This window comes from Molothrus aeneus, chromosome 5 (assembly GCF_037042795.1).
Source record: "Molothrus aeneus isolate 106 chromosome 5, BPBGC_Maene_1.0, whole genome shotgun sequence".
In the NCBI taxonomy this organism is placed as follows: Eukaryota; Metazoa; Chordata; class Aves; order Passeriformes; family Icteridae; genus Molothrus; species Molothrus aeneus.
The window spans coordinates 10,917,215-10,944,562 of NC_089650.1; the positions used below are offsets into that span (position 1 = coordinate 10,917,215).

At 45.7% G+C, this 27,348-nt stretch overlaps 1 protein-coding gene across 2 annotated transcripts; it reads left to right on the plus strand.

The window, feature by feature from the left end:
* The first annotated feature begins 3,372 nt into the window (after nt 1-3,372).
* Nucleotides 3,373-26,815, plus strand: ATP6V0A4 (ATPase H+ transporting V0 subunit a4). 2 transcript variants are annotated; one of them, XM_066549697.1, is made up of 20 exons: nt 3,373-3,504; nt 3,973-4,051; nt 4,852-4,946; nt 6,008-6,133; nt 6,519-6,613; nt 7,368-7,494; nt 8,064-8,146; nt 12,840-12,933; nt 13,507-13,719; nt 13,989-14,139; nt 14,900-15,039; nt 15,315-15,472; nt 15,921-16,014; nt 18,331-18,449; nt 19,468-19,684; nt 21,286-21,393; nt 23,286-23,420; nt 24,391-24,508; nt 25,511-25,682; nt 26,722-26,815. In XM_066549697.1, exons 1-20 carry the CDS (start codon nt 3,388-3,390, stop codon nt 26,813-26,815), a joined length of 2,535 nt encoding a protein of 844 aa, XP_066405794.1. In that variant the 5' UTR covers nt 3,373-3,387. The 2 variants fall into 2 exon arrangements, with proteins under 2 accessions (XP_066405794.1, XP_066405793.1); XM_066549696.1 differs by lacking the exons at nt 6,008-6,133; nt 6,519-6,613; nt 23,286-23,420 and adding an exon at nt 5,020-5,061 and having other exon boundaries at nt 3,388-3,504; nt 4,852-4,986; nt 7,367-7,494.
* The last annotated feature ends 533 nt before the right edge of the window (nt 26,816-27,348 follow it).

Here is a 27,348-nt window from a genome sequence, read left to right on the forward strand (position 1 = left end):
TTTTTCATAAAAGATGTCTGTGACATGGGAGGGAATTTTTTTTTTATTAGTTCTTATTTTGGGAGGGAATTTTTTTTTCCTGGGTGCTAGATTTAGTACTTTCCCAGCTTGCCTCTTTTTTTCATCAGGGTGAAACCCTGCCTCCTCAGTGGGAGATAAGCCACTGGTTTTAGGTGGGGCCAAATTTCTCTCTGGAGCCCTTGCTTTAGTGGCCGAAGCGGCAGAGAGTCTATAAAGCCCCTTTTGCCCCCCAGCAGTGGTTATGTCAGGGGTTGCGAGTCGATTTCCCTGTCAGCACTGTCCCTGTTTAACAGAGCCCCTGCCCTCCCAGCCCTCTCCCTGCTCCGTCGCTCTGCCCGTCCCCCAGCGCCAGGAAAATCATTAATCTCCCGTTGTTTCCCTGGCCTTTCCCGGACTGCCCTCGGCGAGGAAAAACCAGCGAGAAACAGCGCTCAAGCTTTTCCCACCTCCCTGGCCGCTGAGCCTCCCCCGGAGCTCGCAAATGCGGGGTCAGCGCTCCGCACCCAGCGGCTCCCGAGGCTCCCAGAGCTCCCTCCGGGTGCCCGGGGCGGTGACAGCCGGGTTGTCCCATCTGTTGTCAGTCCCAACAAGCTGAGCTGCCACAACACGCCTGCCAACAGCCCTGGCACGGAGGTGGTGACCGAGCTCGCCAGCGTTCGGTCCCGTCCCCCTGCGGGCTGTCTGGGACACAAAGGGTTTCCCTTCTCTGGTCCAGACCGGTTCTGACCTTAAAAGCAAAGGTTTGCCGTGCCCTGGGTGGGACGGGACCTTGGCCAGGGCTGCCCTCCCCTCCCGGCAGAGCCGCTGCAGAGCCCTGCTGTCACTGCAGAGCCCTGCTGTCACTGTCACCTGCGCACGGACACCGGGAGAGCCGGGGACAGAGAGGGCGGACGGAAAGGAGCGTGGGGGCTCACAGGTAAAGCCGCGCTGGCTGACTGGTGTACCCGTGCTGGCTGGCAGGTAAACCCGCGGTGGCTCACAGGTAAATCCCAGTGCCTGGCAGGTGAACCCGTGGTGGCTGACAGACAGGTAAACTCATGGTGGCTCACAGGTAAATCCGTGGTGGCAGACAGGTAAACCTGTGGTGGCTCACAGACAGGTAAACCCGGGGTGGGGGCTGGCAGGTGAACCCGTGGTGCCTGGCAGGTAAATCTGTGCTGGCTCACAGGTAAACCCATGGTGGCTGACACGTAAACCCGTGGTGGCTCACAGGTAAACCTGTGGTGGGTGACAGACAGGTACACCCGTGGTGGCTCACAGGTACACCCGTGGTGGCTCACAGGTGAACCATGGTGGCTCACAGGTACACCCGTGGTGGCTCACAGGTGAACCATGGTGGCTCACAGGTACACCCGTGGTGGCTCACAGGTACACCCGTGGTGGCTGACAGGTACACCCGTGGTGGCTCACAGGTACACCCGTGGTGGCTGGCAGACAGGTACACCCCGGTGACACCTTGTGCACCCTCTGCCCTGCCCGAACACGGGAGCGCTTTCGTGCATTTCAATGGAAAAAGCGACGAGGGATTTCTCAATTAACTGTTTCTCTGCCAAAGCAAAAAGTGGGGGCGAGGGAGAGTAGGGAAGGGGGAAGTACTTCTGTCTGATTTTGACAGAAGTATTGCTGGCCAGCAGGTGCTTTTGGGCAAGCCTCCTGCACCTGTGGGGATAACTGAGGGCTGAAAGCTCTGCCTTCCTCGGAGTAGGTATTTCTCTCATTACGAATCAACGTGAAAGTGAGCTTTTGGAGATTTCCCTGACAGATTACCAAGGAAGAGTAGAATCCTGGTTTTGGGTGCTTTGAAGCAGCTTAAGTAAGATATTTCTAAATATTTTATTTGAGTTTTGTTGTATTATTTCTAAGGATTTAGCACCTTTTTTAATGGAAGCTAACTGCAGGTTTAGAAATACAAACTGCTTTACATTATAGTTTCTTCACACTTTTCAGTCTAAAGAAATTAGGATTGGACACTTTGATGGTCCCTTAAACGTTTTTATTTACTTACCACAGATTTACTTTGCATGAGTAGTGGGTCTCTTGCAGCTTTTGTCTTTTTCTCCTGTGAAAAATACAGTTTGCTGGACTATGTCCAAGCAAATTTAAAATGTATATACTAAATCCATTTAAGTTATCACTTGATGTTTTCTTTTAACAAGCTATTACTTATCATGTACTGCATTTTCAGCATCCTAAATTTTAGAGTGAATGGGTACAGAGAGTAGGAGAATTCCTAGAACATTTGAGCAAATACAGACCTGTGACTATCATGCTCCTGTTAAATAAGCCTTTAATATCTTGAAATGATTCTCTTATATTTAAGATTAATCTTTTTGTATATTATAAAAACAATTCTTAGAATCCACAATTTATTTTAAAAAAATGCTGAAATATAAGGTTCATAGCGACAGAAGGGGTTAAAGACAATTGACTTGCTGCCCCTGTCAACAAGTAGAAGTGAGGTTATGAAGGGATTTTGTTTTGCTATTTATAAAACATACACTTGCTACAAAATTAAATGCATGTAAGAAGTGTATCTACTTGCATGTTTTTCTCTGGAAAAAGATAATTACTGTGTTTGTTCATGCTGATCAGTTAATTTTGTGTGAGAACAGCTAAAGACAATTTCTATGTTCAGGTTATTCAAAGTAAATAATAATAAGCATAGAGATGATGGGAAATTTTATGCAATGCATGCTATTTCATGTATCTCATTTTGAAAACAGTCCTTTATGGGGAAAAAATTCTTCTGAAATCCTAAAGGTTGTTTTAATTTAAAGAAAATAGTCTGCTCTTCTCCCCACGCCCATATGACATGCTCCAGATGGGTTTGCAATGTTCACACTATCAATGACAGTGACAAAAAAGCAGCCAGGCCTCTTTCACTTGTCTAATTGCAAGGTGAAATCACTGGGGTTTGTTGCTTTGGGTATATTTTTTTTTGTCTGTGTGTATAAGGCAAAAGAAATTGAGTTCTTTCCCATCACAGCATCCAACACCAAATTACAGAGCCTGAGTGCAGTGGTCTGGAGTGCTTAGGTCCAGCAGAGGACAGGGCAGGGAATTTGCTCATCATTTGTCACAGGAGACTGGTGACTGCCCCCTTTGCCTGTGGCATGCACATTCCTTACCATCTCTCACTGCTCTGGTGGGATGAAGCCTCATGTGGGTCCAAGGAGGCTTTAGAAGGGGAAGAAACCCTTTTGGAGGATGTGATGGGCAGCACTGGGTTATGTGCCAGCACTTTGACTCAGTGACCCCGATGTTCCTGCAGAGCTTGGCACCTTCTTGCACCTGCCTGGGCAAGGAAGACAGTGCTGCTGCCACGAGGACTCCCAGGGCCTCCCAGGCCAGAGAAGAGCTTGCAGGATGGCCTCCATCTTCCGAAGCGAGGAGATGAGCCTGAGGCAGCTCTTCCTGCAGGTGGAGGCTGCCTACTGCTGCGTGGCTGAGCTGGGGGAGCTGGGGCTGGTCCAGTTCAGAGATGTGAGTAGTGCCTGGCTGGCGTGCTGAGCTGTTGGAGAGGTGCTCCAGGGTGTGCTTGTCCTTCCCTCAAAGCACTTGGGAAAGATGCACCTGGAGGGAGGCCAAAAAGTCCACGGTGAAAGCGGGATTTCCCCAAGTCTGATCTGAAACCCAAGCATCATGCCAAGACCCCACCCATCCCTCAGTCCCCACCCAATGCTCTGCATGCCCTCTGTGCAGCCTTGGAGCCACCCTTTGCATCATCAGGACTCAGAAGTGTCTCCATGAAGGCCCCTCTGTGATTCTTGTTGTGGGCAAGGCCACCTGGGCCATGATGAATCCCATGGGATTTCCCTGCCAGCAGGACCCTCTCACATCCAGTGGTGTTCACCATCCACACCAAAGGCACTCGTCCTCTGCTAATGTTCAAAAATGAGCACAGCACTGTGCAGCCTTCAGCCCCAGGCTTGTTTTCCCTCCTGTTTTTAGCTGAATGTGAATGTCAACAGCTTCCAGAGAAAGTTTGTGAATGAAGTGAGAAGGTGTGAATCCTTGGAGAGAATCCTGCGTGAGTAAACGCTTGTCAGATGCAATCGGCTTCCTGCCAACTGGTGGTGTGGGATTTGTTTCTTTAAGTGCTCTCACACTGGGGAGCAGAATTAGTGGCAAAATGGTGATGTTTTCATCTGAGCCCCTGGAAATGTTTTCCATGCATCAGCTAATTACCACTTCACCCCATATGGGCAATAAATTGTTGCCCTTGTTTTGAAAATGGTTAACTGAACTTAAAACTGTTAATTAGCTTTTATAAAATCTCGAGATAAATCTGGGGCTGGTCCAGATAATCTGACTCTTACACCAGTGCACCAGGTTTTGGCACACACTTCTTCTGGCCAAGGGCTTCAGCCTTGGGATAAGTCCTTAAAAAGCAAGCAGCAGAGCTTGTGATTCCCACAGTCCTGTGGATGTGTGTCCTGGGAGCTCTGCACTCTCTCCACCACAACGCTGGTGCCCACTGTACCCACAGTGGCAGCACCTGGCATTGTTGGCCAAGCAGTGGAACCTGAGCTTTCTGTGTGCCTTACTCACTGCCCCAAATAAAGGGGGCCATGGTGGCCACTTGTGCCAGTGGGAATGGGAATGGGCACTGTGACTTCAGAAGAAACAGCACCTCCACTGAGAAAGGAGGCTGGGGGTGTTAATTCCTTGGTGGCTGTGTTTATGCACTGGGATGATGGCACTCATGTATCAATTAATCTTGTCACAGCACCACAGGATGCCTTGGTCCTGGCTGAGCTACAAGCTGGTGACCAGGATGATGCACCAGGGATGATTCTGTGTTGAGAGTTCTGTGCCCTTTCCTTGCAGGTTTTCTGGAAAATGAGATGGAAGATAATGTTGAGATAGTCAAAGGAGAAAAGTACCCAGAGACACCCCTGCCTCGGGAAATGATTGATATGGAGGTACAGAATTTGGAGTGGAGCCAGGAGAGGGAAGGGTTGTGCACAACAAGGGTTGTCTGTGTAATGTGCTCAGTAGAACCCTCCCTGCGAGGAAGAGTCTGGTGCCTGAGGCTGGCACAGCTCTCCCTGCCCAAGGAGGTGCTCCCCAAGTTGCTGCCTCAGCACTTAGGTTGAGGCTGGTCCTGCTGCCTGTTCCTAAAGGAGCCCAGTCTTTTTACCATGCCCTGTGAAACATCCCTCTGGTCCCCCATATTAATGAAAAAGTATTACTTTCACAGAATGCCTCATCATCCTATAGGAGAGAATAAGAAGGGTTTGGTGTTTTACCAAGAGACCTGATGTTAGAACCCACTTCACTGCATAAAAATCCCAGGACTGCCTGTCCTGCTGGGACTGTGGTTGTGATGCTGGGGCCTGACACAAACACTTGGGCCTCGCTTTTGGATGTGCAAAGGATGCTTTATTCTAGCCCAGCTGGTAGGAGGGCTAGAATAAAGCCTGTCATTACTGACAGGGTAATTTTAAAATGCTGCATATGAAGGTGACTAGAAAGGAAAATCAAGCTTTCCAAGGGCTTCAGCTTCACAAGCAATGTGATTTCCTGGTATAGTCCCAGCCCCATATCATCGTCTAATTTCTGGCCTATGGCTAATGTACCTAAACTAATGTAGGTTGCTTTTGTAGTCAGTAAAATGACAGCCAGTCAGTCTGGGGTGTGAGATGCCTGTGAGGAACCACAGAGATACCCAGCCAGGCTGAGACACCTCCACCACACACACACACACACCTACCTGCCTGTGCTTGGGTCAGGGGCATCAGAACTCTAGTGCCAGAAGAGGACAGCACATCCATCAGGGAATGTTTGCAATGGAAAAGCAATTCACTGGCATTGATGAATATCTTCTGTTTACCAAACTGTTTGTTGAATATTTCTGTATTCTCTCTTGAAAAAAAAAACAAAAAAACAAACCCAAAACTGTTGTTTGAGATTTTGTATCAGCTTGGGAAAGAGCCACTGATCTCCTTCAGAGTTTTTCTGGATGTGCTTGGACCCTAAACAGACAGTGCTGGAGAAACTTGAAGCCGAGCTGCTGGAAGCCAACCAGAACCAGCAAACATTGAAGCAGAACTTCCTTGAGCTGACAGAGCTCAAACATCTGCTGAAGAAAACCCAGGATTTCTTTGAGGTGAGAGGCCTCTTTGCTCTTCCAACAGAGAGATGTGGAAAGTTCTTTAAAGTACTTGCACTTTCATTTGGTGTATGTTGCTTTTAGAGGTTCCTACCACAAGCCATGATGAGGTTTGCAAAAACACCTTGGTCACTTTGGAGCCTTCATTGCTCCATGAGTCAGTGGGACTCAAAAACTTAGCTCACAGATCTCTTTGAAAATAGCATTTATGCTTTTCCATTGCTAAGATATAGCTTACTTTTATTGGTTTTCCTTTGGTCTTATCTCCATGGAAATCTCCATGGAAAGCTACCTTTGGGGAAAAATTTTTAAGAGAAAAATGTGAAAATAGTTTTCAAACTGGCAATGCTGAAGAGTGTTTTGTAAAACTAATGTTTTCCAGGCAGAAACCAATCTGCCAGATGATTTCTTTAGTGAAGACACATCTGGACTGCTGGAGCTGAGAAGCACTCCTGCTGCTGCAGCTGCCAAGCTGGGGTGTGTATTGGTGATGGCCTCCAGCTTGGCCAAACTTCCCCCCTGTGCTGCATTGCTGTGACACTGGCACAGCTTCCTTCAGATTCTTAGCAGAGGGTGCTCACCAGCCTCCTCTGCACAGCTGTTTCATGAGGATAAGAGAGAGACTGTCCTCAGAAACTGTCATCAAAACTATGGTCAGGTCATGGGTCAGTGGGACAAATGGACTTCTGCTTCCAGGCCACCAATTCCAGTGATCCCTTAGTAGGTATTGACTGAAAATTTCTATCTTAAGGCACCTCACCCATGGCTTCTGGACTCAGGTCCTCGTGGATGGATGTCCAACCACAGAAAAAGCCATGCTATTGCACTGGGCTGCAGTCAGATCCTTTCTCAGAAAAGGAAAACAGGAGAGTAAAGATAAACCAACACTTCAAAATTTCTACCTCCTGCCTCTGCCATTCAGACACTCTCATTTTTGTGACTCTAGGCATCTCTCCATTCTTCCATTTCTAGCCAGAATTTTCTCTTCACCTTCACCTGTTTATCTTGGAAAGGTTTTTTTTTTAAAGAAAGAACCACAGAATAAAGTCAGTAGATTGAGATAAAAGCCAGGCTTGAGCAGGGAAGGTTTTCCTAGAAGTGCCTGCAGCAGCAGCAGCAGAGCCTTGGCTAGCACAGACTAGAAAACAAGGGCTTGTGAAATCAGGTGTGCTACAGGTCCTAAAAGGCATGGAATGGGCTTGTAATTAATTTATCTTGTAACTCTGCTCAGATTCACAGCAGGGGTAATAAAGAGGGAAAGGATGATCCCCTTTGAGCGTTTACTGTGGCGAGCCTGCAGGGGAAATATTTACCTGAGGTACACAGAAATGGACACCCCCATGGAGGACCCTGTGACAGTAGGTACCAACCTGGTTGTGCTTTCCTCTGCCCTCTGTGGGTGCTTGTGACCTGCAGACACAAAACTGGAGACCTGGACCGTGCTGCAGCACTGGCTGCCTCTCCAGAGCTCGGTGTCTGAGCCTGTAGGGCAAGTGTGGGACAGTTTGAGGCTGGGAGAAGTTTGTCTGACATTGCTTTCCCCTTTTGCTCCTGTTGAGGTGGTTTCCTTTTCCTGCCTGTCAAGATGCACACGAGGCCTCACAGGGCAGCTGTATTACAAGGACCACCATGGAAGTGGACTGTGGCTGTCCCCAGCTGGAATTAGCCATGGAGGGGCAATTCCCCTTGGTGTCTCTGGGGTGAACCCTGTGCCCCAGTGGAACTCTGTCCCCTTTGCTCCTTCCCCCATAACCCAGAGCTGCTGCCCATGCCTGTTTCCTGAAAGAGCATCTGGGGAAAGCACTGCTGATGGGAAACTGGGGATGGGGGATAAAACAACCAGTGCAGAGGCTGCCGAAAAAAAGATACCAACTTTTCTGCACTAGACTCTGGGTGTGTTCAATGCTGCTTGAATTGTGTGTTGCAGAGAGAAGAGGTGAAGAAGAACGTGTTCATTATCTTCTATCAAGGAGAGCAGCTTAAACAAAAAATCAAGAAGATTTGTGATGGGTAAGGCAGGCCTGTGGGCGAGCCACAATGGATCCCCTAGAGGTGGTTACTGGCAGTCTGGGCTGGCTGAATTTGGAGCTAGATGTCAGATCTCCAGCTGTCAGCTCTGCAACCAACCTCCCTTCTCCTCCTCAGCTCTGCTGCTCCTAATCATGACAGACATCCATCACTTTAGCACTTAGAACTTGAGATCCTACATTTTCCAAAATGGCATGCAGCTCTTGAGAGCTTCAGCTGCTAGGTTTTTTACTTGTAGCATCTAAAATGGGATTCTTTAAAAAAATACCCAGCACTCTTCCCCTGAAAATCAGGGTCCCTAACTTGAGGACTGGAAACATGGTCCTTATGTTTCCAGTCAACTTGCTCTCAAGCCTTCCTGCATTTCTTCAAAGAAAGATGATGCTGTAGTTTATTCAACCCCTTCCCAAGGCCTTTGAGCAATATCTGTGTAATCAGAGACAGAGCCCAGGAGAGAAATGAAAGCTTCATATAACCTGACTTGTTTCCACCCTGTTAAGCATCTTGAAAAGATAATTCAGGCTGAATATTTTGTTACTCTTTCATAACACTGATGACCAATGAGCTTTGTTGCAGTGTAAATCAGATTTGATGAGAGGATCTGTCTGCTGTCACCAAACCCATTTCAGGTACAGCTCCTCAGCCAGGCAAGGCCAGCCAAGAGCCTGCAGTGAGAGGCTGAGCAATTGCTCTTCCCTGACATCTGCACTCAGGGCAGGCCCTTCCTTACATCCTGCCTTTCATCAGAATAAAAGCAGGTGGATCTTTCATCCAGCTGGCCTGACTGACTTCAGTCCCAAGGAGTGAGAGAATCCTGGGATCTGTTAGCAATTCCTGCATTGCAAATGGGGCCCTCCAAGGTACCTTCTATGAGCAGTGGAGGGCAAGGACCATCCAGAGGGAAGTTCAGCCCTCCTGAGGTGGGCATCTGTGCATGAAGCAGTCATGGACATGAGGGAAGACCCCCAGCTCTCAGTCACTGATTTCTGCCCCAGTAGCTCAGACATACAGGGAGTTGTGCCATAGCCATTGTGCAGGATCAGACTGCTGCTGCCAGTGACCTTTGAGTTTCCAGCAAGCCTCGTTCTCTTTCTGGATTACAATTTCCTGCCTATAATAGAATCATAGAACACTTTGAGTTGGAAGGAATTTTAAAGATCATTTCATTTCAACTCCCCTGCCATAGGCAGGGACACCTTCCAGCAGACCAGGTTGCTCCAAGCCCCATCCAGCCTGGCCTTAAACACTGCCAAGGATGGGGCAGCCACAGCTTCCCTGTGGTACCCTGTGCCAGTGCCTCACCACCTTCACAGTAAAGAGCTTCTTCTAATATTAAACCTAAACCTATTCTCAGTTTAAAGCCATTCCCCTGTGTCCTGTCACTACCTGCCCTTGTAAAAGGTCCCTCTCCAGCTTTCTTGTAGGCCTCTTTAGGTGCTGGAAGGCTGTGGTAAGTTCTCCCTGGAGCCTTTCCTTCTCCAGGCTGAGCAATCCAAATCTTGTCAACCTTTCCTCAGAGCAGAGGTGCTTCATCCCTCTGAGCATCTTCCTGGCCCTCCTTTGGACTTGCTTCATCAGGCCTATGTCCCTCTTATGTCTCATTTCTTTTCCTGCTTTTTAAATGCTGTTCAGACCCCTTCTCCTCTTCTGCATGGGCAGTTGCTGGTGGGGAATGCTTCCCATTGGATTTTCCCCTGAGCCTTGCAAGTCACCAGGTCATACATTTAGAACTGGCTGAGGTTGCCCATAGAGTGCTGCAAGTTCTCCATTTTGGTTGTGATTTTTTTTCCCCTGCAGCATTTAAAATTCCCTGCAGTCAAAAGCCAAAACTTTTTTCCTGGGATGGGAGTAAAAGAACAAGCAGCACAATGCCTGTCAACATATTCATTGTTGATTGACACCAAAATCCCCCAAACCACAGGCACAACCTTCTGCAGCTAGGGCTCAGGCAGTGCTGGAAATGTGGGCAGATCCCTACAGGGAGGTTGTGGTGTGCAAAGTTTCTAGGAGCTAGTGTTGCAGATGTATGTGGTGGTAGGTTTGTAGGAGGGAACTTGGACTGGTTTCTCTCAGACCCTTGTAACTCAAGGAAAATACAACTACCAAAGACAAATCCACAGAACATTCTTTGCAGTGCTAATGAAGTCATCTTTTATGTTCTTTCTTAATTTCAAATTTTTGGTTGCTAATATGCCCATCTATTCAGATGTTTTCCTGTGTGGCAGATCTCTAAATGTATTAATCCTCTGTCCCTCCTTTTGTGCTCTGTGGGCCATCAGCCACCCCTGGTACCCAGGCCAGGACACCTTAGTCTGGTCCACCTTAGTCTGGTCCACCTTTGAGGCAGGCATGACTACACCTAAAGCAGATGGCAGTGTCGTTCCAGCCCCAGCAGGATATTTCTGCTTAGCACTAAGTCATCATTCATGACAAGTAAATATCCTGCAAAAATCATGGGGCTGGTCTGAGCCAGCCTCTTGCAAGGCAGGCTAAGATTTGTTTGCAGAGCTGTGTGCCTCAGGTTACGCTTGTAGTCCCTGCTTGACTCTAATTGGTAACATTAGTCTGCCAATTTCAGGAGCATTAAGTCCATGCACAAATTTATTAGTGAAAGGTGTAGAGGGAGCAGGAAGGAGGAAAACGTAAGAATTTTTCTTTTCCTCCTTTTCTTGTGGCTGCCTCAGTACTAATGTGAATACTAAGCTGAGTTTATCAATGTAAGGATTCCCTGCTGAGTTCTCCTGGAGCTTTCAGAGATGTCTGTGCCATTAGGGCAAAGCTGATACTCAGTATGCAAAATGGCTGTTAAAAGATCAAAGCAGCACTGCTGCAATAACGTTATTGGGAATGGGGGAACTGTACAGCATGGAGGAATAGGCTTTCAAGTTTGATTAAAGATCCTTATTAAAGATGAACTAAGAGCTGTGAAGAATAAGGAGATGGAAATAATTAGATAGGGTGAATAACCTTTGGAAATGAATACCAGGTGTTGAGTGAGGAGAAATTCAATTCTGGAAAGGGAAGTTTAGCTGAAGAACACGTGCTGTCATTACACACACCTCTGGGCTGATCTCTAGGAAACTGCAGCATGTTTTGTTCAATTTGCAACTGTACTCACTTGTATGTGTGCTGGAACTGATTTTGTAGAGCAGGTGGTGAAATATCCTGTGCTCAGATAAAGCCAGAGTACGATGCTTATCTGCACACAGAGCCTGTACATTTTTGTCTCTTAAACAGGGATAGACCCCTACGACCCTGTTACATGAATTAATCTCACTTGCAGAAGGACAGCCCTTCAGCAACCCTTACTCAGCATATCCGTGGCAGGATGGTGGAAATGTGTTGCCTTAGGTCGGGGGCAGGAGATCTCTGCTCTGCAAAGAGGAAAGATCTCTTCCTGCAGATCTGATGGGCGATATCAAAGTGGCAGGGGTGGCACATGCACTAGATATCACTGAACAAGCCAAGAAGTAAAAAAAAGGAGGGATGTGTGCTATTTTAGTTACTGCAGCACCTCAGCTTCGGCTTGCAGGCAGAGAGCAGCAGCCGTGCACCCTGTGGCCTCTAAGGTCCCAGGGGGAACTCCTTGTTCCTTGTGCCCACTGTTGTGCATGAAGAGTACTCTGGGACTTGCTCTGCAGGCAGGACAGGTAACTGCACACTTCTCAGAGAGACATGCAATTCATTTCTAATTGTCTGTGCTGGGATCGTATGGTGTCCAAGACTGCAGTGTGCTGCGCTGGTGGAAGCACCTTTGCCCCAGAGTGACCTGCAGCTGTGCTAGAGAAGGTCGAGTTTCGTGCTACAGCTGAAGCACTACCTGTGTGGAGCTAAGATTTTCACTCAAATTAGAATCCCACATTAGTCCTTCTTATACCACACTAAACAAACCCACTGAATCTTCCAAACAGAACCTTGGGGGTAAGCTTATAAAAGCTTTCATACTGGTTATCTAAGCCGATGTAACAGACATGCTCTCAGGTGTTTAAAACCCTTCATCTATCCTTTCCTTGTTCCCAAGGTGTCTAGCTAAACAGGTGGACCAGAAGCACTCAGCCATTCTCCTATTTTATCCTGAAAATGCTGTTCTTTTGTTTGTTTGCTTGCTTGCTTGCTTGTTTTTACAGGGTTATTTACTCATGCAGCCTGCCCGCACAAAGGGCGTTTGCTTGCAGTGCAGCAGCAGCTCAGCTGATGCCTTCTCCCAGTGCCTGCAGGAGGGTAGTGCAGAGACAGCCACATGGTATTTTTCCAACCTCGGTGCAACAGAGACATCTGTTGGCTACTGTGTTAGCGAGGCTGCCTTTGCCAGGATGGGTTTTTTTGAGTCTCAATTCAAGCAGCTTGTGGATAGAAGGGAGGCGTCAACATGTTAGTGCTGACCTCTGTTTGACATCAGGTTCTTGTATCACCTAAGACAAAGAGGGTTTTTCAGCTAGAGCAGGCAAAGGGATCCTTATTCTCATCAAGGGATAAAGGTACCTATTTGCACCTTTCTGCAAGACCACGTGCAACTTTGTGGTATGTGAGAGGAGTATACTGCTGGGTCAGGAATGAAGTCCAGTTTCCCTGCCTTTGAGCTGAGAAGAGTACAGAGGAAGAAAACTCAGTCAGGTTTTATATAAAATTCACATAAAATAACGAGTGTTTCTCAACTCTCTCTTACTGAGGCTAGATTTCGTGCCACAGTCTATCCTTGTCCAGAGTCTGCCACTGAGCGCCGAGAAATGCTTGATGGAGTCAACACAAGAATCGAGGATTTAAACACAGTAAGTGGCAGTGGCTTCACTGAGGACTGAACCCTACAAGTGGGACCTGCCCAGATATGTGTCCTGTCTAAAACCATGCTGCAGACCACACAGGTTGTCTTCCTGACACCTAATCTCATTATCTCCCTCGTTCACTTACGCAGCAGCACTGTGATGGCCCCATGATGTGTGGAGGTCCCAAGACCATGAACTCTAGTTCTACTCATGGGTGTGATATTCCCCAGCTTTGTGGCACAGAGCTGCCTGCAGGAGATGCCAGCTTGGGAGCATGTGGTGAGATGTGGCCAGTCTGTAAGCAACTGGGTAGGGAGCCAGTCCCACAGCTAAGTAACCCCCAATGGTCTCTCCTCTACACTTACAGTGACTCAGGACCATGCAGGGAGAGTTCTTGGTGAGCAGCACTGTGCACCTGGTGTTGAGTGATCCTGTGTCCACACCTGCAGATGCTGCTCTCCAGGATACCCCACACATTCATGCAAATAGTTCCTTTCCACCTGCCCTCTCCAATTAACTGAGTAGCTCCTGCCCCCTGTGCTTCCCTCTCCTGAGTGTTGCCCTGTGTTGTGCTTACAGGTGATAACACAAACCGAGTCCCACCGCCAACGACTGCTGCATGAGGCAGCAGCCAACCTGTGGGCCTGGGGGATCAAGGTGAAGAAAATCAAGGCCATCTACCACATCCTGAATTGCTGTAACATCGACGTCACCCAGCAGTGTGTCATTGCAGAGATCTGGTTCCCAGTGGCTGATGCTGACCGGATAAAAAGAGCTCTCCATCAAGGAATGGTAAGAGAGCAACAGTTTGGGTCCTTGAAGCTCTCACCCACACTGAATTGTTTATATGTTGAGCATATGTTCAGACAGGTCTGTTACTGTAATGTGTCCCTTTTCTAAGTTGAGGTTGTCCCATTGTCATTTGACCTTTCATCTTTTGACACAGCTTAAGGTCAGCATTAAATGTTAGCAGGTTTGTGACAGACTCTTGAGCCAGAAGTTGTGTTGTGGGGCCAATTCTTCCATCCACTCTGTGCCTGTCCTTGTCACTGGGTTTGCAGGAACGCAGTGGCTCCACAATTGCCCCCATCCTCACTGCCATACACACCAAGATGGCACCACCCACCTTCAACAGGACCAACAAGTTCACAGCTGGGTTTCAGAACATCGTGGACGCATATGGTGTGGGCAACTACAGGGAGATGAACCCAGGTGAGAAGCACGCAGCTACATACATCTGGTTTGCATGAGCCAAAGTAAAGCCTTTGAGCTCTCTCACTATCCTAAAAAATGTACTCACTGCTGATTGAGAAATCTGAACCATATTGGAACTGTTTGGTGTTTAGGCATGGATTTTCTCAGGCAAAGAATTTGGCTGTTAGTCTTCAATGAATGATTGTGATGAAAATAAGGAACTATACAAATACAGGATAGAGAACAAATGGTGAGGTAGCTGGTCGGAGGAAAAGAACTAAGCTCATAAGGGAAACATAAGTTGAGCTCACTGTGTTGAGGCAAAGAAGGCCAAAAGGACCTGACAAAAGTCTGAAACAATAGTAGAGAATTTCAGACCACTGAGAATTAATAGAAACCTAGAAATGGGGGCCTATGTGAAAGGGTGAGATTTAACTCAGATTGTTGAGGCTGAGCAGGTTGAGAAACATGATAGTAACCTCCAAATACATTTTTGTGTTGCAAAACAGAATGCAGTTGTCTACACATGGTGTTTATTATGATGAAGTAAGAAGCAAAGGATAAAACTGCAAGGAAGGTACAGGTCGTACAACTGAACATTCTCTGTGATGGTAAAGCCAGTTCTGCACTAGCTCTGACTGCCTGGTGTGTAGGGGAGGAATTGAGGAGGCCTTTTAGGGCAGCACCTGTAAGGAATGGCCTGCTGGAGTAGACTGCTCCTTTGATGAGGCCTTTTTGTTTAGAGAGAGCTGAGCTTCTTGACCTTTCCCTCCTGCAGCTCCCTACACTATCATTACCTTCCCCTTCTTGTTTGCGGTGATGTTTGGGGACTGTGGCCACGGCGCCGTCATGCTGGGCTTTGCACTCTGGATGGTCATTAATGAGAAGAGCCTTCTGGCCCAGAAAAGCACTAATGAGGTGAGTACCAGGGGTGCACCCCAGGGAAAGGCTCATCAGCCCCACTGGATAAAGGGGGCATCCAGCTTCCCAAGGGCTGTGTGGAGATGGTTCAATGGTACCTGTGAGGCAGAGGCTGGCAATTCTACCTACTCATACACCCAAGGGACCCAAAATTTTCTGTGAATAATTGTATATACACAGACTAGTGCAGTCATGTCTACTGTTGGTTGAGGCCCACAAACTGATGGACCTGCAGGTACTTTGGTCACTGGCACTGCCTTCTCCCCCTGCAGATCTGGAACACCTTTTTCAGCGGGCGCTACCTGATCCTGCTCATGGGCATATTCTCCATGTACACTGGCTTCATCTACAATGACTGCTTCTCCAAATCATTCAACTTCTTTGGTTCTTCCTGGCACATCATCCCCATGTTTAAAAATAACACTTGGAAGTAAGTGCTAAATGTAGGAAGGAAGTAAAAACACACCAAATGGAGCATGTAGGCTTGGAAAGAGAGACTGCCTGTGTGGGGAAGGGAAAGACTCCCTGCTGTGGATGCAGCCATGAATGAATCAGAGGTTTTGTCTGACACACACAGATGAACTCACTATTGAAATGGAAATGTAGAGTTCCCGGGAACACGCCTGTTTGTTCAGGCACTGATGTGCATAAAAATCTGCAGGTGTCCAGGACTGATGCATAGAGAATTATCAGTGTCAGGGAGGCTGCCATTGTGTGGGGCCCATTTACATGCACACAAGTGCAGGATAACAGGTCACAGAAAGGCTGGAGTCAGCTACAGATATCCTGTGCTAGTCCTCAGCACACCTCACATAAATATACTGTGGGCTTTGATGGAGAGAGTAAGCTGCAAAGGTCATTTCCCTTTTCTCTTGTAGTAAGGATGTGCTTCTAGAAAATACAGTGCTGCAGTTGAATCCAGCAGTCCCAGGAGTCTACTCTGGAAATCCATATCCATTTGGAATAGATCCGGTAATTAAATTAAATTGCTCTAAGATAATTTGTATTTCAATCCTGTTTCTGCATATCAGGTACATTAGTAGCTCCCTGCACTCTCTCCTGAAGCTGTGCTTTTCACTTCTTGCTCTTTGTTCCTTATATAGTTGTTGTGGTTTAACCCCAGCCAGCAGCCAAGCCCCACAAAGTCCCTTGCTCACTCTCCCACCAGTGGGATCAGGGGGAGAATTGGAAGGGTGAAAGCTGGAAAACTTGTGGGTGGAGATATAGACAGTTTAACAGGGAAAGCAAAAGCTGTGCACACAAGTAAAGAATTAAGTCATCTCTTCCATGGGCAGGCAGGAGCTGAGCCATCTCCAGGACAGCAGGACCCCATCACATGTGATGGTGACTTGGGAGAACCAACACCATCACTCCAAACGTCCCTCCTTCCTCCCTCTTCCCTCCACTTCATACACTGAGCATGATGTCCTATGGTCTGGGATATTCCTTTGGTCATTTTGGGTCACCTGTGCTGTCTCTGAATCCTCCCAACCTCCTGTGTTCCTCCCCAGTTCCTCATCAGCCTCATGAAAAGCAGCAAAGGCCTTGGCTCTGTGTAAGCCCTGCTCAGCAATAACAAAAATATCTCCATACTATCTACCCTGTGCTTACAAATCCAAAATAAATCCCCATACTAGCCACTATGAAGAAAAATATCTCTAACTCGGGCAAAATCAGCCCATCCCATCCCTTATTCCACACTATTTACATCGTGCTCAGGTACCACACTATTCCATACAACTTCATTAACCACCACTCACCTCCCCATTCATCAGTCCTTCTGATGCTTTCCTTTAGCAATTAGCAATTGATATATTGCTAACAGCTCTGCACAGGCAGCAGCAAAATAGTAAGCAGGAAGGAAGTTTGATTTTTCTGGAGAGTGGTCTTGTGCTACAGTTTTTTTTCTACCACACATCTGCTAAACTCTGTTTCCTTACTTGAGTACTTTACCCATTCCAGAGATAGCTCACCCGTTTGAAGGCAAACTTCCAAATTTCATGCAGTCTATTTGTTGCATGGAAGGTGAAATAAATGGCAGTATTATACCCCCATCCCTGCTGGTTGCACTCTCATTTCAATTGGTCACCCAAAGGAACTCTCTCTTCCCCTGGTTCTCAGAGACATTGACCTTATAGTCAGTTTTTTATAAACTCAGCTCTAAAGCTCTGCCTGGGATGTGGGCAGTCTGGTTCAGAAAATTACCTTGGAAGCATCTGAGTTTGCTGTATGTTGCTCTGATACATCTCTAATTTATGCTGACCTAGGCTACCTCTTCCAGCCTGGCTTCTCCCTGTTCAAGAGTGTAAAAGTCCTGGCTGGGAGGGAAGAATGGCTGAGCAAGTGCTGGAAGGGAAGGGGTGGACAGGAAGCACCAGCTTCCAGATAATCTCTGAGGAGATTATCTGTGTCATCTGCCCTGAAGGATGGATGGCTCTTTGCATTTTGCAAATCCTGCTGGCATGACTGAGGTGTATCTTGGAAAAAACTCACCCTGAGATGAAGAAGCTAGGCAGTATCTTTGGTATCCAGAGAAGAGGCAAAGCATGTCAAACAAACATGCAAAGCGTGAAGGTTTCACCCTCCAAATAATCCTCCTTTCTCTTCAGGTACTATATTTAGTGTCTGAAAAGTGGTGTCTACTTACTGTCTCTGAGGACAGAAGACTTTGGGGTCTAGGAAGTTTGAGAAGAAATGAGAAACAACCCTGAAGCTCTGTAGCATACAAAAGGCAGGACTGAGAAGGGATGTATGTCCTAACATAATGAAAAAGTTAGTGCAGAGAGGCAGGCAATAAGCTGATCTCCATGGCCAAAGAGTTGAAAAGAGTTTTTTCTGTTCAAACAAAAAGTTTGAAAATGCTCTGTCCTCAGTACTTCTCTGGTGAGGGTGGAACTAATTTTGGTTGCAGCAGGGGGGATTTTCTCACGCCTTTCCACTTTTGCTAAAGATGATGACTCAGCCTAAGGACAGGAAATGACACAGAAATTATCTAGGTTCTGCTACCAGTCTTTGCAGTAGATTCTGGAGGACTGAAGTCATAGGATCATTTTAAATCCTTGTTATTTCCTTTGTTGAACAAGTTTAATACTTTCTACGTTTTAGATTAATACCTTGGCAGAGTGAAAAGTAATAAAAGGAACATCTAGATTTCTGTGCATTGCTACCCTCTTACTAGAACTGGTAGGAGTAAATCGATGGTGCCAAAGCAACAACTTCCACAAACCTTTTATTGATAAAACACCTGAAAATCTTGTTCTTTCTCTCTCCTTGTTCCTTTACCCAAAGATCTGGAATGTTGCAACGAACAAGCTGACTTTCCTGAACTCCTACAAAATGAAGATGTCGGTTGTCATAGGGATCGTGCACATGGTTTTTGGGGTGACACTCAGTCTCTTTAACCACATGTAAGTTCATTTCAGCAAGCCTTGTTGCTGCAGCAGCACACAAGTCCTCATCACTAAACTGGTGTCCTTCATTGAGAGAAAGTCATATTTTGGAGTGATGATCTGAACTTTGACCTTTCCCTGGTGTGGGTAGAAATGTCCCATACACTGGCTGACTCACACAATGGTTAATATACAGTGCTAAATCCAAAGGACAGCCATAACATTGCAGGTTTTTTATTCAATAAACTCTTTTTTTAACTTACTTCCTTATATTCTCAATTCAGCAGAAGTATTGAAGCACACTAAATTAAAAAGATGTAGCACCTCCCACTATTGACAATTTTTCTCTTGAAAGACAAACTCTTTTGGCCTAAACAAAACACACTGAAATCTTGTAGGGCGTGTGCATTTGGCCTAGCTTAGCAGCTCTTGGTCAGGATTTGTGGGTGTACTCGGCTATATCTCTGCCTCTATGTTTTGCAACAACAAATAAAAAATGGTGATAGAGTGCAGAGGCTGATGCTATTGTGTTGAGAGACTCTCCAAAGCTGCAGTGTATGTAGTGACCTTCAGAAAGTGTTATATACCTTTCTTGGCATATATAATTATATATCATTATATACCTTTACATTATATATAAAGGTATATATTTAAATTTATATTATATATATTATATCTATATTATGTTTATTATACATAATTATGTACCTTTTATATACCTTTCTTGGCATATAATGCTCAACTTTGTGAATAAGACATTTTTTGAAAATTGTGAAAACAGTGTAATAATCTTTTGAGGTGCTGAGATACTGATAGGTCAAGTACAAAAACCTGAAGATAATAAGTATAACAGAGCTTTTGTATTTAAACAATGGCTTTTACTGATAAAGCCTGTAATTATGGACTTCTTTCTTGGCTAGTATAGTTGTAAATTTGTTAGGTTATTTTCCAAATATTACGTACTGCCATACTTGAGTGCAAACTTGTATTAATATCTAGTGTATTAACTCTAGTTTTCTTTCCTGATTCTTTCCAGCTACTTCAGGAAATACATAAACATTATCCTTCAGTTCATCCCAGAGATGATTTTTATTATCTCTCTTTTTGGCTACCTGGTCTTCATGATTATTTTCAAGTGGTGTCATTTTGATGTCCATTCATCCCAGAGTGCACCAAGCATCCTCATCCACTTTATCAACATGTTTCTGTTCAACTATAGTGACACTTCAAATGCTCCATTGTATCTGCATCAGGTATGGATCAAGCAGCCTGAATCCAGTGTAGTTTTGTATTTGCAGTGGGTGTTGTGGAGAGTGGGCACAAAGATACAGGCTCAGAAGCTCAATCACAAGTGTCAGTCACAAAAGTAAAGTTTATTCTTCTGGTATTTGTGTTGGTCTTGTCAACAGGGAGGGGAAAGCAGCTATCAATCAGTGATGCAGAGGAAATCTCTTTCCTAGTGTCATTCTGACAAGAATAATGATGCAGTGGAAGATACTATTGGGGGAAAAAAAATCAAAGTGTGACTAGAGATACAAAGCTGTGTATTGCAGGCATGCTGTCCTGCAGTCTGGTCACAGTGCTAGAGACATCTTCCTTTCTTCCTATAAGATAAGTTCCTATTTCATCTTTGGAAAGCTTTAATACTTGACATTTTCACTTAAAAAAGTAGAAGTAGCTAGAGGATTTTCTGGCAGCTTTTTGTCAGAAATAACTCCTCTTGGGAGTTCACTTAAAAAAAAAAAAAAGGCAAGCAAAAAAATATCTCCTAAGAGGAAACTTGTTTTAAAGTCATCTCTATTTATATTCTCAGAACATGGAATTTTTTTCTTTGATTGATTTTACATCAGCAGCATCAATGAATAATCTGCAAGCAAGTGTTGCATCCAGCCACATGTGTGCACTCACATCTATACAGTTGCACACTGGGCACTCCAACAGGAGCTCAATTTTAGGCTCAGCTAGTGAGTCAGAATTAGTAGAGAGCCCTGATCAGCTCCAAGAAGCTGAATTAAGGATTCAGGGGAGTTTGGAAAAACACAGTCTTCCCAGCCTTTAAAAAGTCTTTAGATAACATTGTGCTTTGTAACAACCCAAAGCTTTCCCAGGGTGGCAATTTTTTTCTTATATTCCTGTCCCCCTGCCCCACCACAAACAGAATGTGCCATCTGCCTGGGTAGTCTGAATGAAAATATTGTATGAGCCCATCATAAGGTGATCAGACATCTGAGCCAGCTTTAAAAAAATGCAGAAGTTGTGGTTTAAGGTTTTCTTTGTTTGTTTTGATGTTTTCTGAAAGTACCAACAGTTTTGTCAGGACAGCAACAGGGGTGCCATACTGCAGTGTAAGAACACCTTATATTGTGGGGACAATCTGTTACCAAACCCAAGCTATGGGGATTCAATTCCTTCTGGAACTGCAGATGTGGAGTAAATCCAGGGCAAGACTTGAATGACCTGGCTCTTACTGCAGCCTTTCTACACTGATCAAAGCAAGGCAGCCTGACTGACTCACACAGAGTTAGAACATTCACTTGGGACACTGAGTAGCCAGGTTCAAGTCAGCAGCATGAGATTTTGATAAATTAACCCTTTTCAGAATGAAAGCCTTTTGTCTCCAGATCTCCAACCATCTCTAGCTGAATGTGCTTTCTGGAGCCTTAATCACTATACATTTATTCTTATTCTCACAAGCAGAGGATACACAGCCACATACAACAAATACAACAGGGAGTTGAGTTGTATTTGTTGTATTAAAAAAATTAGCATTATATAGACTCAGGTTTCTAACCATAAACCTAGTCGGCCAAATGGAAGTAAAGCAACTTTTTGCTCTTGTTGTTTTGTCTTTTAGAAAGAAGTGCAGAGTTTCTTAGTCATATTTGCTCTGATTGCTGTTCCCTGGATGCTCCTCATTAAACCTTTCATCCTCCGAGCCAACCACCAAAAGGCACAGCACATGGTAAGGGATGTGGATCAGCTGGGGAGATTCAGTACTGCAAAGGCAAAGCTGGGGAGACAGAACCCAAAAACTCTTTGCAGTGATGTAATTCTACATTTCTCTGACCTCAGGCTTTCTCTGACAATTTCAAAGTGTGCTTTATGCCACATATGCCCAAGACGTGTATGGACACGTCTAAACCATCTAAACTAGAATCAGAGAATGGCTAAATTTGGAAGGGATTACTGGAGGTCATCTGGTCCAAACTCTCTGCTGAAACAGGGTTATCTAGGGCTCATTACTCAGATTTGTGTCCAGACAGCTTTTGAATATCTTCAGTGAAGGAAACATTTCCCTGGAAGCAGGAGCTTTGCTGGCAAGGACATACTCTATTTGTTAAACTGACACCAAGCTCTTTCACCTGTTGTATCCAAAACCAAAGCTTTAGAAAGATTGAAGTACTGGTAAAGGAAAGACAGCGAAAATACCTCAGTTGTCAGTCCACAATCTCCACTAACCATTAGTTTGCTCTCTGAAGAAATGGGGCACCTGTGAAAGTCCTGGCCATGGAGAGAGCAATAGTGCTTGAAGGAGAGGTTTGATTTAAAAGCTGTTGCCTGCTTTCTGTAGTTCTTTCTTCCTTAAGTGATTGCCTTCACATTAACAGAGCCCTCCTTCCCATGGGCTCTGTGGTTTGCCCACAGCTTCCCAACACACAGCTGCAGCAGCTGCAGCTTCCCAGCTGATCATTAATTCTCTCCATTACTGCACTAACAGGACTTTACTTGTCAGTCAAGATTTACTTCTCTTTAGAGTTAGAGTTAGTGGCTGGAGTACCATTTATAGGGCACAGATGTTTCCATTTGAAGAAAGAGACGCTGGTTTTGCTGCTTGACCTTTTCCAAGTCAGTCACTTCTGACCTATAATTGAAAGCCAGGTCCCTGGGAGACCTTTTCAGCCCTGCCTCTGCACTGTAATTTCTTATTTTGTCATTCTTCTGGGATTTGGATGAAGGCTTGACATGGCTGACTCCATCTCCTGCTTTTATGCCACGAACATCTGACAGGTTTTACCCACCTCCTATTGTGCCCCCATATTTCTATTCCTAATTTTCATATGTTAGCTGTCTGATCACATCCTGCATTCCCCTAGGTTTATATGTTTGCAGCAGAGTCTGTTTTCTGTGCTGACATTCAGGTAAAGCAAAGATAAAGTGGGTGTGACAATCATTACTGCTGCACTAGGAAACAATATGTTGTCAGGAGACCTTTCCCATGAAACCTGCTGGAGGCTATAAAGGGTGACAAGGCAGAACCTGACAGAAGCCATGAGGTCTCTATTTGGTTATGCTGTATAATAGGACTTATTAGATCAGGTTATTCAGGCCTCTAGAAAAATCCTGTAAATAATAATTGTAGAGAAGTTGACACAAGGTTTTTTGCCAATTTAAAGTGAATCAAGAGCATTGAATTTTATTTCTGCCTGTATCCAAGAACTGTGTGACCTTCATCAAGTCATATGATACCCACAGGCTTCATTGTTCTTTTGCTTGACACTAATTCCTTTGATTTGCACCCATCTAATTGGGAACATCAGCTTTAAAAGTACCTCAGTTTTCTCAATTGCTAAAAGGGATGGGTCTTCTCATGGTGGGATCAAAGAGTGCATTGTGACACTAGAAATTAGCTACAATATAGTTGGAATCACTGGAAAATGCTCTAGGATGGAAAACATTTAGGTATTATTAACCATTTGGTGGGAATATTCAATTTCTGTTGTCCTTGATGACTAATGTTGAAACTGTCTTCATGTTCATGATATAATCCTTCACGTGTTACCCATCATGAGGTTATTGAGGGAGGACTTCTTCATTTTGGTATCAACCAAACATACTGCATTTTGTTTCTGAAAGCTCCGTTCTCAAGCCATCTCAGGAAACTCAGGAGGTGAAAATGAGGTAGATGTCCCAGAGACCAATCACTCCAAGAAAGCTTCCCAGGGAGACCACAGTGGCGGCCATGAAGGACATGAGGGTGAGGATGAAGAGGTAAGAAACTTTGGGCAGAAAATTATTCATACAAACACAGTAGTAGAAGACACAAAGTCAAGCAGAAGACTTTTGCAGAGTTGCCAGCCCTTCTTTCTAACAAGATATCAACACATACTGTTGTAACAGTTTGTGTTTTCAAACAGAATAGGGTTTGAACTTTCATTGAATTAATTCCTCTGAATTTTCCCTTTGGTTTTGCCTGGTGATGGCAAGCATTCGTGCAAACCTCAAGCTTTTACAAACTTCAAGGTTTTGTTTCCTCAGGGGTGGTTGTTCACTTCCACATTGCACCCAGAGAAGGTCAACTCTCTCCCAAGAGTCAGTGAGCTTTCCTTCCTCTAAATTGCAAAGAAGCATTTAAAGTTGGCAGCCAGAATTGTTGACTAGGGAGAGAATCCTTCCTTTGGCAGATATTGTCAAGAGCTTGTACAGTAGGGAACAACACAGGAAAAAGTGACAAAAATATTTGTAGTAGTTGGGAGTATCAACAATATTGAGTGTGGATAGGGATGGCTGTTCCCAGTCACAGGGAATCTTCACAGATTTGCTTATTCGTTATTGTGAGATACAGTTATTCAGTGATATCTCCCAAAATGTGTATGCCCATAGGCAGATAGTCTGAAAGCCCCTATTTTACATAAGAATTTCTGTCTCTGTAAGAAATCGCAGAGATTGGCAGCAACTGGATTGACATTTAAGGATTTGAAATCATAAGAGTGGAACATGAGCTGTTCCCCAAACATTTAGTTTTCACTGGAATTGGATTTCTTCAGTGAGAATGTATGGGAAGATCATACAGAACTGACACTTTTCAGAGGAGTCTCTTTTCCTGGGAAATACCTTTGTGTTGCTCAGGACATAGCAAGGAAAGGAGTTAGAAAAGCCTTTGGTGGAGTGTTGCTCTGCTAACCAGAAAGCCCTGAAGTGAGAATTAATAAAACTTTTTTGGTTTTATATGTTGTTTCAGTTCAATTTTGGAGACGTATTTGTCCACCAAGCTATCCACACCATTGAATACTGCCTTGGCTGCATCTCCAACACAGCCTCCTACTTGCGACTCTGGGCGCTGAGCTTGGCCCATGCACGTGAGTGATTGTCCCCCTTTAGTGTCCTCACCATGCTGGTGGTCATGGCTTCTGCTGGTGTTTGACTATTCCTGCAAATTTCTTCATGAAATCCCAACTTGTCCTTGTGGACATTTATGTGTGAGGATGTTTTGCTTCTGGTTAGATCACTCCAAGTGTTTCATGATGGGCATCTCAGTTTTCAGAGGTGATCCCTGGCAGCTGTGATTACATTCACTGGCTGGGGCAGTTTCCTGCACTTTAGCCACCCCTCTGGCACGGTGGGAGGTGCAGTCCACCTGTGTAGTCCAGTCCATGGAGGTGAAGGCAGTATGGGAGCCATAGCTGCTTTTCCCAAGAAGCACATGCTGTAGCCTTAGGGTATGCAGATGAATGCCAAAATTACTTGAAACAGTAATTTTGATTCTGTTCAGCAAACAAGAAAGAAAAGGTCTGGCTCAAGAGCTTCTGGAATTTGTCAATTTCACTGGGATTTTTCCCAGAAACATTCAGTGGAACATCACATTCCATGAGAAATGTACAGCATTTCAATGTCTTTTTTCTTGGTTTGTGATAGAAACAGATGCTCAAATACTAGAAATTGCCTCAGGGTGGAACTTAGATTTTCAATGTTTCTAATTTTTCTAAAATGCTTTTTATTAATATTGCTGTAATGCCTCTGGCGAGGAGTTGCACCTGCCCTAAAGAATTGTGCACACAAAAAAAGGAAAACAGAAAGGGGTGGGGGGCAAGGAGGGGGGCTATGGTGTGGCGTGCCATGGATTGACAGGGCTGAGCTGTACTTCTTGGCACAGAAATGAGCTTAGTAAGAGTGGAGTGGAAGCTGATACACACTAGCTTTACACGTAGAACAAATACCCAAATAAAATAAAGCAACTAAATAGCTTAGCTAAGGGCATACGTACTCTACACACTGAGAAAAATGGGTGAGCTGGCAGACTGCCTGCTGTGTCTCTCCATAGCAGCTGCTCAGCACTGTTTTCCTTTTATTTCCTTCTGCAGAGCTGTCAGAGGTCCTTTGGACCATGGTGATGCACAATGGGCTCAGCAGCAGCAGCTGGGCAGGCCTCGTCGCCATCTTCATCATCTTCGCAGCGTTCGCGGTGCTGACGGTGGCCATCCTGCTGGTCATGGAGGGGCTCTCGGCCTTCCTGCACGCTTTGCGTCTGCACTGGTACAGGCAGAGCTCCTCTGGAGCTTTTCCAGATCAGGCTTGGGAGGGAACAGGCTGTGGGAACAGCTGGGCACAGTGTCAGACATGCTGTGCCAGTGCTTTGGACCATTAATTCCCTTAGGCAAATGAAGTGAGGGAGGCTGTTCCAAAGGGAGCTCAGAGATCCGTGCTCTGACCTGCTCCCTGGAGCAACCTGCTTGTCCTCCTGCACCTGTGGTGGTTGTCAGCATGTGAGACAAACGGCAACCTGCAGTTCTGTCCTGGTAAACATGCAGAGCCACTGAGGCCTCTTTGTCCTGCACGACAAGGCCTGAAGGCAGCACAGCCACACCACTAGCTGTGTATCTAAGCCAGGGATCTAACAAGACCACTGCCAAGGGCAGCAGGAGTTCAGCTGGGAGTGCAAAACCTGATGAAAACCTGGGTCTGTGCTTGTGTCATCGGGCCAAGTTGAGCTTCAGGCTGCTCAGGCTTTGTGGCGAACCAGATCCAAGTTAGCCCCTGATCATCAGTGCAGGCAAGGACAGCGTAGGGGACCCACCATCAGCACATGAGCAAGACCAAGGGGACAAAGCACCCTTTACCACCACTGTAACTCAGCATCCTACCTGAGCCCCAAGCTGTGGCCTTTTTCACCAAGTAATGCCCTAGCACAAATCATAAACACTTCCAAACCGTGGTGCAGGTGCTTGTCATTGTGCAGGGAAGAGGAGGTGTCTGTCTCCCTCCAGTGTATTTAGCAGGTGATTATCTCAGCTCTCAGAGCTTCTAGAAGCGGGTTACCAGGCAAGGTTCTGCTCATTGGCCTCGTGATGAGCATTTCCAGTCTGGCTCGATGGAAAGTCAGAGCTGATGTGTGCCATGTTGCTCCCTGGGCTGCCTGTGTCTCACTGCTGGTGCCGTCAAGGGCACACATTCGCAGCTTAGAGTCCAACATCTTGTGGCCTCCCTTTTCCCATGGGTGCTGTATTTCAGCCTCTTGGCTGGCTGTAGGTCCTGCCTACAGGCAACTCTGATGCCTCCCTCTGCTCCTCCCTAGGGTGGAATTTCAGAACAAGTTCTACGTGGGAGCTGGATACAAATTTTCTCCATTCTCCTTCAATCACATCATCAATGGCACTGCAGAAGAGTAAAACCAGTGCATCGCTGCTTCCCTCCTCAGACCAGGCTCTGTTTCCTTGTGGTGGCTCACCCACAGAGTAGGATGCATGGGATGAAAGAGAATGGGGCATGGCCCTTGAAAGAAGAGCTGTAGATGAGTATGTCCTAGCTACATTCCAATATACTGCTGTATCAGCTAAGAGATGACCTGTATCAGCTGGTCTGGCTGGACCCTTGGCTGAGACTTCTTTGATGTCTGCAAGTACCTGGTCCTCAGCATTTGATGGGATCAGCTGCCTACTGCTTGGTTGAGAAGAGGAAATGCAGCTTTGGAATTAAATTGGTAATTAACAATCGACTCACATGTGTTCTGCTCCATTTGCTGCCTTGTCGTTGTGGTGCATTTCTTTCCAAGGAAAATATGTTTTGTCTGTGGTTGATCGTATGACATAATTAAGTCCCTTATAAGATTTCAGCCCTTCATTTAGCGCACAATGCAAACCATCTCAAAGACAGATCGTATTGCAGACTTGCAATTTTCCACATGCTTTAACAGAATAACGCC

Bases quoted from the DNA above. Each gene is read 5' to 3' on its own strand.
- ATP6V0A4 (XM_066549697.1), top strand. From the start codon at position 3,388: ATGGCCTCCATCTTCCGAAGCGAGGAGATGAGCCTGAGGCAGCTCTTC. The intron at 6,134-6,518 runs GTGAGAGGCCTC...AATGTTTTCCAG, and splicing joins AAACCCAGGATTTCTTTGAG to GCAGAAACCAATCTGCCAGA. The intron at 8,147-12,839 runs GTAAGGCAGGCC...TACTGAGGCTAG, and splicing joins ATCAAGAAGATTTGTGATGG to ATTTCGTGCCACAGTCTATC.